This window comes from Apodemus sylvaticus, chromosome 3, assembly GCF_947179515.1.
Source record: "Apodemus sylvaticus chromosome 3, mApoSyl1.1, whole genome shotgun sequence".
In the NCBI taxonomy this organism is placed as follows: domain Eukaryota; kingdom Metazoa; phylum Chordata; class Mammalia; order Rodentia; family Muridae; genus Apodemus; species Apodemus sylvaticus.
Window position 1 is genome coordinate 70666489 of NC_067474.1, and position 15442 is coordinate 70681930.

General features: G+C 47.6%; 1 protein-coding gene across 2 annotated transcripts in view; it reads right to left on the minus strand.

Annotated features, from left to right (window-relative positions):
* The window catches only part of Epb41l4b (erythrocyte membrane protein band 4.1 like 4B), a 160146-nt gene that overhangs the window by 13856 nt on the left and 130848 nt on the right, over window positions 1-15442 (minus strand). The window contains exons 22-24 of one of the 2 annotated variants that reach the window (XM_052176526.1): window positions 12851-12928; window positions 6322-6438; window positions 3941-4012 (exon numbers count right to left, since the gene is read on the minus strand). In XM_052176526.1, coding sequence (XP_052032486.1) covers window positions 3941-4012; window positions 6322-6438; window positions 12851-12928 — 267 coding nt within the window. The remainder of the gene's footprint in view (window positions 1-3940; window positions 4013-6321; window positions 6439-12850; window positions 12929-15442) is intronic. The other variant, XM_052176524.1, reaches the window with a different exon arrangement.

The window sequence follows — 15442 nt, forward strand, 5'->3', positions numbered from 1 at the left end:
CACTATAGAGTGGAAACTTCACATAGAAACTTCCAGGAAGAATGGTTGGGAAGCTAATAAGAAGTGTGGAAATAATCACTGCTGCCATCCTGGAGAGAAAGAAAGGATGACATTTAAAATGTTTTGAAGAAGGGCTGGAGGGACAGCGGATAGCTAGAGGATGTGTTGCTCTTACAGAGCACGACCATCTGTAACTCCAGTTCCAGGGACACCAAAGCCCTCTTCTTACCTCTGTGGGTACCAGGCACACACGGGATGCACGTCTATGCATGCAGATAAAACCCTTGTACACACAAAACAGAAAACATTTTTTTAAATGTTCAAACACATTTAATCCACATGCTGTTTAAATAAGTTGCCTAGTGACAACAGGGAGAGGCAGTCACGAGGAATCCATGGCCAGGACAAGGACAGGGTCCTCATCTTTGTACCACTGTCTCTGGAGCTTGGAGAGTCAGCAGTCACCACAGATATTTTGGTGATATCTGTATTATACAATTTTTGGATCTCGATCCCTTTTGATACATGTTTCAACCAGGCTATTTCTTATTACGATTCCTAGGGAGATGGCTTAGGGGATAAAGTGCTTGTTACCCATGAGGGAGGAGACAGGAGGATGCCTGGGGTTTAGTGCCCAGTTAGCCAATTGAGTCAGTGAGCCCCAGATCTGTGAGAGTCCCTGTGTCAAGAACAAAGCAGATGGCACCAAAGGAATGATATCTAAGGTATGGTCTGTCTGTCTGTCTGTCTCCATCTCTGTCTCCCTCTCTCTCATCTTACATGCACACAGGCACACAAACACATCATGTATGCCTGTGCATGCATGCACACATACACACACACTTACGTAAAAGTAGTTGGTCTGTGTAGCAAAGTGACTTACCTAAGGCCACACACATTATCAAGATGCAGATCCAACCCCAAACAACTTGAAATACAGTGTTAAAACAAGGGCATAGCGCACATGAAAGCACTATTTGCAGCTGCTAAAACTGGACACTGCCCAAGTCCCCGTGGATAAGTCAATGGATAAACAGAGCACAGTAAAGCCATACTGCATATGTATTCTATCATATAAGAGAAAGGACACATAGATTCATGCTCCAAAGTGAATGGATTTGAAAAACATGCTAAGTGAAAAATGCCACTACACCTTTAATCCCAGCACTTGGGAGGCAAAGGCAGGTGGATCTCAGTGTTTGAGGCCAGCCTGGTCTATAGAGTGAGTTTCAGGACAGTCAAGGATACACAGAGAAACAAAGGAAAGGAAAGGAAAGGAAAGGAAAGGAAAGGAAAGGAAGGAGAAAGGAAAGGAGAAAGGAAAGGAGAAAGGAAAGGAGAAAGGAAAGGAGAAAGGAAAGGAGAAAGGAAAGGAGAAAGGAAAGGAGAAAGGAAAGGAGAAAGGAAAGGAGAAAGGAAAGGAGAAAGGAAAGGAGAAAGGAAAGGAGAAAGGAAAGGAGAAAGGAAAGGAGAAAGGAAAGGAGAAAGGAAAGGAGAAAGGAAAGGAGAAAGGAAAGGAGAAAGGAAAGGAGAAAGGAAAGGAGAAAGGAAAGGAGAAAGGAAAGGAGAAAGGAAAGGAGAAAGGAAAGGAGAAAGGAAAGGAGAAAGGAAAGGAGAAAGGAAAGGAGAAAGGAAAGGAGAAAGGAAAGGAGAAAGGAAAGGAGAAAGGAAAGGAGAAAGGAAAGGAGAAAGGAAAGGAGAAAGGAAAGGAGAAAGGAAAGGAGAAAGGAAAGGAGAAAGGAAAGGAGAAAGGAAAGGAGAAAGGAAAGGAGAAAGGAAAGGAGAAAGGAAAGGAGAAAGGAAAGGAGAAAGGAAAGGAGAAAGGAAAGGAGAAAGGAAAGGAGAAAGGAAAGGAGAAAGGAAAGGAGAAAGGAAAGGAAAAAGGAAAGGAAAAAGGAAAGGAAAAAGGAAAGGAAAAAGGAAAGGAAAAAGGAAAGGAAAAAGGAAAGGAAAAAGGAAAGGAAAAAGGAAAGGAAAAAGGAAAGGAAAAAGGAAAGGAAAGGAAAGGAGAAAGGAAAGGAGAAAGGAAAGGAGAAAGGAAAGGAGAAAGGAAAGGAGAAAGGAAAGGAGAAAGGAAAGGAGAAAGGAAAGGAGAAAGGAAAGGAGAAAGGAAAGGAGAAAGGAAAGGAGAAAGGAAAGGAGAAAGGAAAGGAGAAAGGAAAGGAGAAAGGAAAGGAGAAAGGAAAGGAGAAAGGAAAGGAGAAAGGAAAGGAGAAAGGAAAGGAGAAAGGAAAGGAGAAAGGAAAGGAGAAAGGAAAGGAGAAAGGAAAGGAGAAAGGAAAGGAGAAAGGAAAGGAGAAAGGAAAGGAGAAAGGAAAGGAGAAAGGAAAGGAGAAAGGAAAGGAGAAAGGAAAGGAGAAAGGAAAGGAGAAAGGAAAGGAGAAAGGAAAGGAGAAAGGAAAGGAGAAAGGAAAGGAGAAAGGAAAGGAGAAAGGAAAGGAGAAAGGAAAGGAGAAAGGAAAGGAGAAAGGAAAGGAAAGGAAAGGAAAGGAAAGGAAAGGAAAAAGGAAAGGAAAGGAAAGGAAAAAGGAAAGGAAAGGAAAGGAAAAAGGAAAGGAAAGGAAAGGAAAGGAAAGGAAAAAGGAAAGGAAAGGAAAAAGGAAAGGAAAGGAAAGGAAAAAGGAAAGGAAAGGAAAGGAAAGGAAAGGAAAGGAAAGGAAAGGGAAAAGGAAAAGAAAAAGGAAAGGAAAGGAAAGGAAAAAGGAAAAGGAAAAGGAAAGGAAAAAGGAAAGGAAAGGAAAAAGGAAAGGAAAGGAAAGGAAAGGAAAGGAAAAAGGAAAGGAAAGGAAAGGAAGAAAGAAAGAGAGGCAGAGAGGAAGGGAGGAAGGGAGGAAGGGAGGAAGGGAGGGAGGGGGACAGAGGAAAGGAGGGAGGGAGATGGAAAAAAAGAAAGAAGTTAACACCAAAGGAATTATAAAGTAGGTTGTATTTATGGAAAATATCCAGAATCCATGAATACACACACAGTTCAGACTGGTGACTGGTAGAGGCTGGGGCCAAAAAGAAAATACTAACTGCACAGTGGGTGATACAAAGATATTGTAAGTAAGCCAGGTGTGAGGGTGCATGCCTGTAACCCCAGCACAGGCTGAGATGCAGGATGCACAAGCTGAAGGCTATTCTGGACCACAGACTAAGACCCTAAAGGTAGACATGAAGCTATGGGAACACAGAGGGTTAGTGGGAATGGGAAGGGGCAAGACAAGGGGGGGGCTGTTCTCAATGTACAATAAACACTTGTATGAAACCTTTTCAAAGTAAAATTTTCATTTTTAAAAGGCCTAAATGATCTAGGGAGATGGTTCAGTGGATAAGGTATTTTCCATATAAATGTGGGGACTGGAGCTCAGATCCCCAGAACCCACAAAAAATCTGGAATGATATGATGGCCTGCCTGTAATTCTAATTCTAAAGGTGGAAACAGGGTTCCCTGGGACATGTTAGCTAGCTGGATTAGGAGAACTGGTGGGTTCTAGGGTTGGCACGTTTTTGACTCAGCAAATTAAGTGGAGAGGTATCAAGAAAGACTGTCCCCATCAACCCATTGTCTCCATACAGATGTGTACACATGTGTCTGCACAATGTATACACATGCCAAGAATATACCCACACTCAAGAAGCTAGGCCTAAGTCTTGCATAATCTACCTAGACATCTAGTGAATTTCATTAGTACTTAATATACCGGGGGCCTAGTGGAAAGGAAACATTGAAAATAGGGGTTTTGTTTTTTCATCAGAGAAAATACTACTGGAAGGAGACGGAGACCGTCATTATTCAATAAATAGAGTAAATGCTATTGTATGGTCTTTTAATATGGTTATTCTCCTGTGAATCTCAATAAAGTCAAGCAGGCCTCAGTCCCAGGACCTCTCCCCTCACAGCCTCCCCGATGTGGAAGCCAAGGTTTACAATACAGCTCTGCCATCCATGTCTACTTACAGTGAACTGTGGTCCTGTGGTAAAGGGATCAGGAAACGGATTCATCACTGGTTCTGCAGGGAACGTTTTTATCTTTAAAAAAAAGAGAGAAATAAGGGGTTACACCTTCAGATCAGAAAACATTTTTGAGTCTTTATTGGCACAGCTTTAGTACTGAGAGGAAGGATCTTGGCAAATTTAGGAGCCTTCATTAGTGGAGGAGGAAGGCTTGTCTGTGCCTGAACACAGCATGACATGTTTGCCTTGCCGAGACTCCATTTATGGGTGTCTTGTAGACCTGTGTCCAAAGCCTATCCGAAGGCTATACTAATTCAAGGTAGATAAGGAGGCAATCCTGATGCACCTGGGGTGGCTTCTGAGGGCTTCTCCACAGCTACGGGAATGGCCAGAAGCATCTGAATAGTCTGCTGGGGACATAGTGCACCTCAGCTGCTGGAGCCAACTAAGTTAGAAGGCAGTGCCTGCCAAACGGCTGCTGTTGTTCAACCCCTGTACACTTTGAGTAGCAGAAGTCTTGAGGAGTGTCTACGGGAGCATGAAAAGTCCCACCACTATGGCCTTTGGGAACAGAAAGTAAGGAACGTGGAGGTAGCCAATGAGACATCGCAAGGACGCTTATTTTAGTGAAGATGGTGTTCTACTCAGCATGTAATCATGGCTTTTATGTCTTTCTTTTTGCTCATTTTGGCTTCTTGGAGGCCTTGGAAAAAGGAGAGTGCTTATTTATTTGAGGCAATATATACCTGGAGGGCCGGAGGCCTGGTGACTGTGGCACTAGCTTTGTCTATAGTCCTCAGGCCCAGAAACAGCCTATATACCTGTGCAGGCACAGGTTCTTGACAAGGCACAGAGGCCAGCCCTACCCAGGGACAGTGGCTTTGTATCCTACAGGGTCCTGCCTATGGACCGACTCTAAGACAGTCCCATGGTACTTTCCCACTGTTCTAATGGGGATGGAGGAGCAGAGACACTGCAGACCAGACCCAGATCTGAAGCATGCTTCTGAATAGGCCCAGCAGCTGTCCGTCACTATGGGGATGGCAATATCCTTGCAATGTACATGCCATGATGCTCACCCCAAGCCTGCTTTCCTTTCAGTTAAATCTGTTCAAATATGTATCTCAAAATTCTCAACCCTAAGCTCCTAAAGGCTCTTGGCCCAAACATCCCAATACATTTTTTTACTCTCTTTGCCTGGCCTAACAGGTTGACATGGTGTTCTAAGACAAATGTTATATCAAAAAGAAATCTACAGCCAGGCAGTGGTGGCACACGCCTTTAATCCCAGCACTTGGGAGGCAGAGGCAGGCAGATTTCTGAGTTGGAGGCCACCCTGGTCTACAGAGTGAGTTCCAGGACAGCCAGGGCCACACAGAGAAACTCTGTCTCGGAAAAAACAAAACAACAACAAAAACATCTACAGATAAGTTATCAGGCCAACCAGAGTAGACAGTAAGTGCTTCCTTATGGCTATTAGTGAAATAAGTTAACAGCCTCAAATAACAGCCTTCCACTGTTTCCGTGTAAGCTACATTCCTGAGTGCCCTAAGGCTTTCTGATCGGCAGAGCAGGGACTCCCTTCTGGTGGCACATCCCAACTCTAGAGCCACCTCAGAAGGAGGCAAACACCAAAGTCACCCTATATCACTCAACAGGATCTAGCCTAAGGAAACAAAACCCCAGACATAAGAATGCCCCATGTTCCCTGAAATGGTGACAACCTGCAGGGGGCACACTTCCTGTGAGGGGCTGAGGCCCACAGTATGTACACCTTCTCCTTGATGGAGTACAAACGGCCATGGAGGGTGTAGCAATGAGAACGAGACAGAGACACCATAGCGCTCCACGAAAGGAGGAAAGCAGGGACATCATGGGCTACAGGGATACTGTCTAACAGGTGAAACAATGGATGAACATGAACACGCAGAAGAAAACATGCAGAGATAAAAAATAATATATATGCTTGGTCACAGTGAGATGGTTCCTTTTACATCATCAGGTAGCATCATCAGGTCATGATGTCACTAAGTAGAGGGCGGTGATGAGTTTAAAACTGTGTTTGCTATGGGACAGACACTTAGGACCTTAGCTGGTGACTACCAGGGCGTATATCCCCCTTTCCCATCAAAGTCCCCAGAAAGCCAGTGGCTCTTGGTTCTTGAGAGCTACGGAGGAAAGGGTGGGAACAGGGGGTGTGTCTTGGTTTGGCCAACCCTAGGTGGACCCCAAGTTTCCCCATCCATCCTGGGGTGAGAGCACCCAAGAGCAGGGCTGTCTGAGGCTGGCGCCTCTGCATGCCCACCCAGCTGCTGCCTCACCTGGCTCTGGCCAGCCGGCCGCCTCACCTGTCCCAGCAGGCCCCGCCCTGCCAGGGTACCTACCAGCCTCGTTTTGATTGGAGGGTACATGCAAACTCCAGTGGTCTCTTCCTTCATGGGGAGAGAGAGTGGAGGAGAGCATCGAGAGAATGCACAGTGGGGGCTGCTGGCGGGCTCTGCCTGCTCACGAGGAGAGGAGGAGAAACAGGGAGGAAGACGTGATAAGACAGGAGGAGAGAGAGGAGAAGGGAGGGAAAGGAGAGAGAGACAGCACAGTGCAACACGGATCTGGCGAACCAGACTATTCAAGCCAGCGTCACCCGTGGCTGCTTTCTAGATGCTGTTAGCCTCTGGACTGATCACTGCCAGTCCCACCAATTACCCTCCTCTCTGTCTCTCTCTCTTCTCTGGTCTTCACCTCTCTTCTCTAATCCATGAGCAGAAGGACAAGCCAAACCCCCTTCCCAGGGATAGCAGAGCCAAACTCTCTCTTGGTACCAGGGGCATAGGACTGGGAGCAGTGCCCCACCCCCGCCCCATGAAGCATCACCAGGGTTCTGAAGCATTGCCCAGGCCAAGTCACAAACAGCGCCATGAGTTAGCAATGTGAGGCATGGAGATCACACACTTGAGGGCGTTTGCCTTCTATGCCCAGCGCCTTCCCACCCTCAGCCAAGGAAGGGTACTGCTTATGGGGTGCAGGTGAGTGAGAAGACACCAAGAAAGAGGCAAGAGGTACAGAGGTCAGGATTTCATCCTTCCGGCTCTCTGCCACCTGGGTTCAAAACTCAGACAGAGCTGGTCCCACTTTCTTCACGCATGAGCCCAGGTTTAGGCATCGCCTAGTGGAGGTGGGGGCGCACTGCAGCTTAGCGGGAGGATATCCGCACCCACCCCCCACCGCTGGCCCCGAGGAGTGCCAGGTGCCCAGCAAAGGTACAAAGGCTTGTTTAAGTGAGGATGAGGATGGCAAACAGAAGACGTTCGGTGTTAGGAAGAGAGGACTGCTGAAGGGTTAGTGTGGGCTTCAGGGAGGGACCACTCACTCCAGAGAACAAACCCATGCATCTTTTAGCTCAGGAAACTTGGCAGCATCCCACAGGGAGAATTAAAATACAGCCTCTGGGTAGCGTTCACTAAAAAGAACGATCAAGGAAATTACAGGCCTCCTTCCTTCTCCAAATCTATCTGATTTTGTCCTCTGATGGCCGTGGAGCTGAGCAGCTGCCGGGGTGGGGTGGGATGGGGTGGGGGCTTTCACCATCATAACCTCCCTAACACGGCTTTGTTTCGCACTCACATTTTCGAGATGCAGAAATCGTTCCTGCAAAGTCGGCCTCCCAGGTCCCACCCCCTTTGTGGACTGTTTCTTAAGTCCTTTCTTCTAAGCTAAGTGAGTCCGTATTAGTCACCCGCAGTTAAGGTTTACCAGCCTACTTTAAATCCTCCTCCTGTTCTCTTCAGTCCTCAGGAGAAATCCTACCTGCTTAAGAAGGTACAAGATGGTGCCTGTAGGCGGTTGGCTGACTTCAGGACCCCAGGATATCCACGCTTCAGCTAAAACCAGCCACACTGGGCATGCTCCACACATATCTCTGCACATAAGTCCCTAGACCTTTGCTCTTACTGATAGCAATGGGGAACTCAACATACATTTCATGAAGGAAATAAAATCTGTCATAAATAACCAAGAAACACTATATCACCAAATGATGAACATGTGGATAGATGACGATTAGGAATGACTTAGGGCTTTGTGCAGCGCTGAACTTTCATGGTAAATGATGACCATTGCTCCCATACTTCTGACCTTCCAGAACAGTCACCTGAGTACACGTAAGCAAAGGAATGACCTCAGACTCCTACTAACTCCACACCCTTGACTCTTAGTCAGTGAGCAGGCATCAATAGCATGTCTTACAGGTTATTTGGCTATGCCATACACATCATATACATATACATATACATATACATATACATATACATATACATATACATACATGGCTTTGAGGTTTAAAATGTGATTCTTTGGGGGAATGGAAAGATTCTAGGCATTGATAAATAATAATGGAAATGTGGTGGGAGGGGTTCTTTTTCATAGGCTTCTAAAGGACATTGCTAGTTTGAGAAGGGAAGAGAAAAGTCAGGCAGATAGAGAAGGAAAGAAAGATTGTATATTGGGTCAGTCCAAAATACAATATACAGTCCAAAATACTGAGCACCGGAGAGAGAGAGAGTGAGCTAGCTCCTTCTCCACAGGTTAAGGCTGGGAATGGGGACTAAAGAACAGGAAAGACCAGAGTTCTTGGTCAAACTGAGCTAGGGAGGCAGTTGGTCCCTGGACAGAAGGACCCCAGGACAGAATGATGGCCAGTAAGTGAAAGCAAACAGAGATTTCCACCCACCCAAAGACCCCATGAAAGATGTAAGAAGTGTGTTAGATGTGTCTGTGAGTGATGATACAGTGAACTGAGTAGACGTCGCTACACCCCTCCTGAACCCTGGAAGCAAAGATGCAGTCGCAGGCCGACAAATGGAAGCCTGGACACGAGGCTGAGTTCTAGCCCACCTGGGAGAGCGGAGTTCCAAACAAGCACTAAGCCACTGAGCCAACTGGAACCCTGTCTTGACGCCCAACTGCAGCCTGATCCCATGTCCCATGTGGCCTTCCTCAGACCAGAGCAATGTCTCCCAGTCATGTACATACTTCCCTAACTTGCCATGTGCCAGGACACACTGGACCCACCTTGTAGCCTTGTCGATGAGTAGTTTATAAGATGCAGAGCTCAGAGAGGCACAAGACCCACAGGGAAGAGTCAAGAACACATTGGGGACTTGACATGAGGGGACAGGTGCTTATGGTCTGTTACCAGCCAGAGGTAGGCCGGGTGACCCAGTATACAGAAGGTCTTTGTGTGCCTAGAGTTCACTTTTGACTTTTTTTTTCACCTGAAGACTTTGAAACCCACTTCACAGAGACTGGGCCAGGCTAGACAGGAATAACATGATATTAGTTCTCATAGAATCTCCATGGAACGTGCCAGAACATCTGGTCTTTTCTCTCCACTTTCCTTCTAGAGCTGGCTATGCAGTAGCATAGAAGTTCTCAGCCAGAAGAAACGTGGAACTAGGCAGAGGCTGTGAGCTTCTGGGTGACTACAGGAGGTAGGTTACTTGTTGTTTGATAAGCATCAGCAGAGAATTTTACCATTCTCGTTTGGTAAAGTACAACTTTCCTCTTTTGAAGAAAGACCCAGAGAGAGCGATCAGAGGCTAAGAGTATAGACTTGGCAGCTGAGAACGTATGCTTCATGCAGGCTGAATCTCTTAGACTGCAGACATAAGCTCCTCCATTCCCATGTCTCATTAAGGGAGCTGTAGGACTCAACTTGGGTTAAGGCTTGAAGACCCTCCCAGAGCTTCCGCCAAGCCTAGGCTCTGGAGGAGGCTGAGAGGTCCTGGGACCTGGCAAGCTTAAAGGAAGAGGGACCACTTAGGAAAAAGGAGATGCATCCAGACTCAGTCACCTGCCATAAGACTCTAGTCTTACACCTGATGCCAACCTGCTGTTTGAGCTGCAACAAGTGCATACCCCCATGTAAGCCTCGGCGTCTAAGTCTGTAGGGGTGAAGCAGGGTGAGGTGGTCCCAAGGCTCCACACCTACTGACAGGCCAGATGCAAGCCAGGCATGGGCTATACTTACATGGTAGCACGTCAGCCTCAAGCTCGGGACTCAGAAGTGGACACAGTTACTGATACAGTGGAACTTGGGAGCTGAGCCCACTCTTTCCTGAGCTGTCTAATGGCAAAGTGAAGCAGGCGCTGCTCTACAGGAGCAGAAATCAAAGAAGACCAGACAAAGGGGAAAAGCAAACTGCCAAGTCCCCCTTCCCTCCCTTGCACTCTTCAGGACTCATGGAAACAGGATTCACTTGGAACAAGAAAAGGTTAGCGCCTACGGTGCCAAGACACACCCTCGGCAGAACCTGTGTGTTTGTACTTGAACATCAGGTCTTCCCAAGGGCACACGGTCACTGCAAACCTGAGTAGCTGTCTCGCTACAGCCCAAGGACCTCAGCTCCATATATAATAAAGCCTCCTGGACCCCAGTTCACAGCTAAGTCAGAGTTTTCCTGAGATGTAGAGAGGTATCCCACAAGAGGGGGTGACAGTCCCTGAAGGAGGAAGCCATTTGGCAGATCTCAAGGAGTTACTGTCACACACTGTTTCCTCTCTAAACCAAGACTGCAGTATCCAAGCCAAGAGCTTTTGCTTCTACAAGTAATCAAGTCTATTGGCAAACACGTGGTTTTGAGGAATCCTATTACTCTTGCAAAAAGAGTCATGATAGATTTTTAAAAATAAATTGGCTATAGTTCTTAGAGCCACCAGGATTACTTGGATTACTGCCTGTGCTTTTATGCTTAGGTGATTTTTTTTAGTTATCAAACAAACTTCCCTTCATACTCTAATTGTAGGGGATAACCACTCACACAGATGCCTGTGGTGTCCTCTGTAGCATAACTGGACAGCTGGGAAGTTGCCTATCAGTCTAACTCACTGGGACAGCTTTACCTGGCTTCTAATTCCTGCTTAGCAGATTTCCCTACACATGGTCCTCAGGACATAGCTGTCTCTGCTGTCTCCTTCACAGATTCTCAGGATGCACCGCAAGAGTTCCCAGATCTCTCTGGCTGGCTGCCCTCCAGAACAGGATGTTCTCAGATGGCTGCCAGGGGCTCCATCTTCCACAAGGCACTCCTAAACAAGAAGCTTCGGCAGAGATGTATCTGGCAACTCCTGACCCTGGCGTGCTACTTTTTGACTTTCTTCCACGACCCCTGTCTTCTTCCCCAACCTGGAGATTACTTCTTTTTAAAGTGGCAAATTCCCCCCAAGATGGGGCCAGATTTTCTCCAACCCAGCACACAGTGCTCAGTGGGAGGGGCCAGACACTAGGGTTCCTGATCCCAGGTGCTCCTGTGTGCTGTGCCTATTCCAATACTCAGTTTCTGTATCTGTGCAAAGGGCTGCTGAGGCCTGACTGAACAGCTATCAGTTATAGTAACTCTGTTGGACAACTGGGGGAGAAGGGACTTTGGTCTCGGCAACCCAGCTAACAAGAAGACTGAGAGTAACCACGCCATTTGTGCAACTGTGATGGTCCCCAGGGCGGGGTCCTCCCGGCAGCTCTCTGCTGTTCTTAGACTGGTGGAACTTGCTAGGCAAAAGAGACAGCTGTAGAAATGGCAAATGCGGTGCCAGCGCAGACTCTCCTGAAAGCCTCTGAAGAGTCCCTCCTCTAAACGCTGATGCCCAACGATGCCCCCTCTGGCCTCCCCCTGGGCATCTCCTGTGCAGCTTACATGCTGCTTGGCCACTTATCACCCTGACTTCCTGGCCACCCTTGAGCTGCCCTCTAACCTGGAGCTGTCCCATAACTAAGTACAAAGCTCTCAGGAGACAGGTTCTGACTTGATTTATGTGTGGTCCCCAAAGTGGAGCATGATTTATGCGCAGCTTTATTGAGCTAGGACTAAGCCTAGCCGAAGTTATTTCAAGTTTGCCTGTACCAGGTAATGATACTTTACATACATTCATGTTGCCTTTAAGTCTCACTGTCTCTCTCTGTCTCTCTGTCTCTGTGTCTCTCCCTCTCTCCCTCCCTCCCTCTTTATGTATGTGTGTGTGTTTCCCTCCTTCTCTTCTTCTCTTCCTCTCCTGAGAACACTTCTGAGACAAACAATGACATCCTGACATCTGTGCTGTCGGGAAGACAGGACACGACCCAATGACACGACTCTTAAGTGGGGAGCAGAAAGCAGAGGGTGCAGCTTGCTTGGCAGATGCTTGCACAGTGTTCAGGAAGCCCTGGGTCCAATTCTCAGCACTGCGTACACCACGCACGCACGGCAGTACACTCCAGAACTCGGAAGTTAAAAGTAGGAGGACCAGAAGTTCAAGGCCATCCCTGGCCACACAGCAAGTTCAAACTCAGTCTGGGCTACACAAGACCTTATTTCAAAAAACCCAAACACACGTGGTTGCATGTGAACAGTGGCCAGAAACTAAAGCAAGAGCCTGCCTGCCCGACTCCTTTAGGGCTCAGTCCTCTATAAAGGGCTCCTCACCTGCAGGAGTCCCACGAGGGCCACTATCCCTAAAGGAAGACCTGTATGCAGAGGAAAGATGGTGGGAGGGGGCATAGGGGTCTGGGACGCCAGGGAAGAGCCGTGAGCCAGTGTTTCAGACCAGATGGACTGCTGGAAGCAACAGCAAGAGACAGGTGGGCATGCAGGGCACAGCCCGGGAAGCCAGGAAGCTGAGGCCCAAGCGAGAAGGAGCCCTGCTACGCTTGAGGAGCAGCACGCAGGCGCAGCCGGGACCCCTGCAGCCACCCTCTGAGGAGAAGGAGCACCCCTCCACCAAGGGCCCCGAAGGGTGATGAAGAGCACTGCCATCTGATCCTCCTCGAGAGCTTCCGGGACTATCGGAAGCCCTCCACCAGCAGTGCCCGCCTGGCCCCCCTCCCCATGCCAGACGCATCTGTGGTCAGTGGCTTTTCTGCTTTTAGAAAAATGAGAAGTTTACCAGAGGAGTGACTTCTGTAAAGTCCATCAGCAAGTCGCCCGGCCCCAGGGTAAAGGTGCCTCCGTGGTCAGAGGGACTCTGCAAAGGGGAGAAGAAAGTCCCCAGTTAGTGATCCCCAGAGCAGATGGCAGGGTGCACAAGGGAAAGGGTACACTTCTCTAGCACTGGACTGCTCAGTGTGCAACTCCCTTGTACTGGCTGGTTCTGTGTGTCAACTTGACACAGGCTGGAGTTACCACAGAGAAAGGAGCTTCAGTTGGGGAAATGCCTCCATGAGATCCAGCTGTGGGGCATTTTCTCAATTAGTGATCAAAGAGGGAGGGTCCCTTGTGGGTGCAGGAATAGAAACCCTGACTAAGACATCTCTCCCACCCCCAGCCCCAACTCCATCCTCAACACACTCCTCCCTCCCTCAGCAGTGTACAAAAAGGCAGGCCGAACCCCAACCTTCCCCTGAAATCTTCGTGGATAGAAGGACAATAAGATGTGGGATCTGTCCTTTTTAAAGCTACAAAACATTTTTTGGACTGGTTCTGGGGAAATGCTTTAAAGAGTCTGTAAAATACATAAATAGAACAAAGAAGCCATCTCTCATGGAAGAGTCAGGAGCCCCGAAGGAGCTAAACTGACCAGCAGCGCAATAATAGGAAGGAGGCTTCTGGAGGGTTGCTGGGGCCTCTGAAGACTCTTCAAGACAATGTTTTGTCCTGCGCAAAGATGGCCACAAGAGGGAGCCCTGGAGCTTTGGGGAGGATTCTGTAGCTCCTGTTCCACACTCTTCTCTGTATCCCACAGTCTGGATTTTAACAGTCTGTGCCTCCCACTCAGCAGTGAAGCCAGGATGGCGGCTCCGTCTATCGTCCTAGTACTTGGTAGGCTGAGGCAGGTTTCCCACGAGCTCAAAGCCATCCTGGGTGTATAGTAAGTCCCAGGCCAGACTGCTATGTAGCAAAAACTCTACCTCAAACAAAAAACTCAAGAAGATTCGTCAGAAGAATGCCAGAGGGCCTGGGCCTGCTCCAGTCTATGCTGAGGGGTCCAAACACACTGTGTCTATTTTAGACATATGAGTTAGGACATCAAGAAAGATGGACCTTGTTCATGCAGGATCTAGGCCTGGACCACTGCTGTTTAGATGCTGCTAAGCGTGACCCTGGAACCTGCATAAGTTTCAGGGATCCCAGTGAGGCTTCCTGTACTGATCTGAGCATCAATGCTGACCCTCTCATCTTCAGGAGGAGCAGAAGCTAAGGCCCAGGGGATATGGGCCTTGAGGAGACTGTTCTTTCAGAGCTATCACTGGTGCGTGACAGCGGGAGCTGGAACCCGCTGGAGTCCCATCTTGCTGTCTGGGAAGCTATTCCCTAGACCCAACTTTCCTTGAGAAGTCGTGGACCACAGCCATCTTTGGCTCAGCATGTGCTTGGACAGGAACAGGTTCAGTTGTATCTGAACTAACTGCCAAAGTTTGGCCATTGGCAGAGTCACGAGGAGAAAAGCAAGAACGGTTCGCGCAAGGCCTCTGTTACCGCCACCCATGTTTGCAATTTCCTGAAATCTCAAGCTGACAGAGTGGTTTCCCATTTTCAAACCATTAACACACTTATCCAGTGTGAGGTATGGGATGGGAACATGTCTATGTTTTTTATTTCTCCAAGTTGTCCAGTAGAAAAGGCACCTGGGGCAACTGCTCTCCTCTTAGCTTTGTGATATTCTAAGATGGTTTAAAACATTTGTCATCTTTAAAGTTACATTCATTTGTTGTGTGCACATACATATGTGTATATATGCCTCAGCATGGGGGGAGTGTCAGAGGATAACTTTGGGAGTCAGTGCTCTCCTTTACCAATTAGGTCTTCGTGGGGGGGGGGGTCAAATTCAGGTCATCAGGATTGGTATCAAGCACCTTTAGTTTCTGAGCATCTTACCAGCCCATAAGATAGAATTTCATTTGCTTGTTTGTTTTCAAGACAGGGTCTTTCTATGTAGCCCTGGATGGATGTCCTAGAACTCACTAAAGAGACCAGGTTAGCCTTAAACTCAGAAATCCACCTGCCTCTGCCTCCAAGACTGCTGAGATTAAAGATATATTTGCCCACACCAGACTTTAAAGCCATCCAGGGTGACACAGCAATATAAAACAACACTACCACCAAGTATCCCTTAAAACACTTCCTAAAGCCCAGTGCATACTGTTTTGTTCTACATCATTAAATGTCTCTCAGAAATGGATGCCATATATTTTGGGATCAGGGTATGTGAAAATATATTTTGCTACTTTTATTTTTAATTATCAACACTTTATCCTTGGAACCAACCTTAATCTCATCAATTTAAACTGGCTTTGCTCTTTTAGAAACAGGTCTCATGCTAGCCTCGAACTCACTACATAGTGGCACATGACCTTGAACTTCTGATCCTGCCTCTACCTGCTGAGTTGGGATTATAGGTGTGTGTCACCATGCTTGCTCTATGTGTGCTGGGAACCAAATGCATGACTTTAACTCTACCACCTGAGTTAAATCAGCACTCTGGTTTTACTGCTCTTAAATGCATGCATGAAACTGATTATGCAAAACACATGTGCTCAAG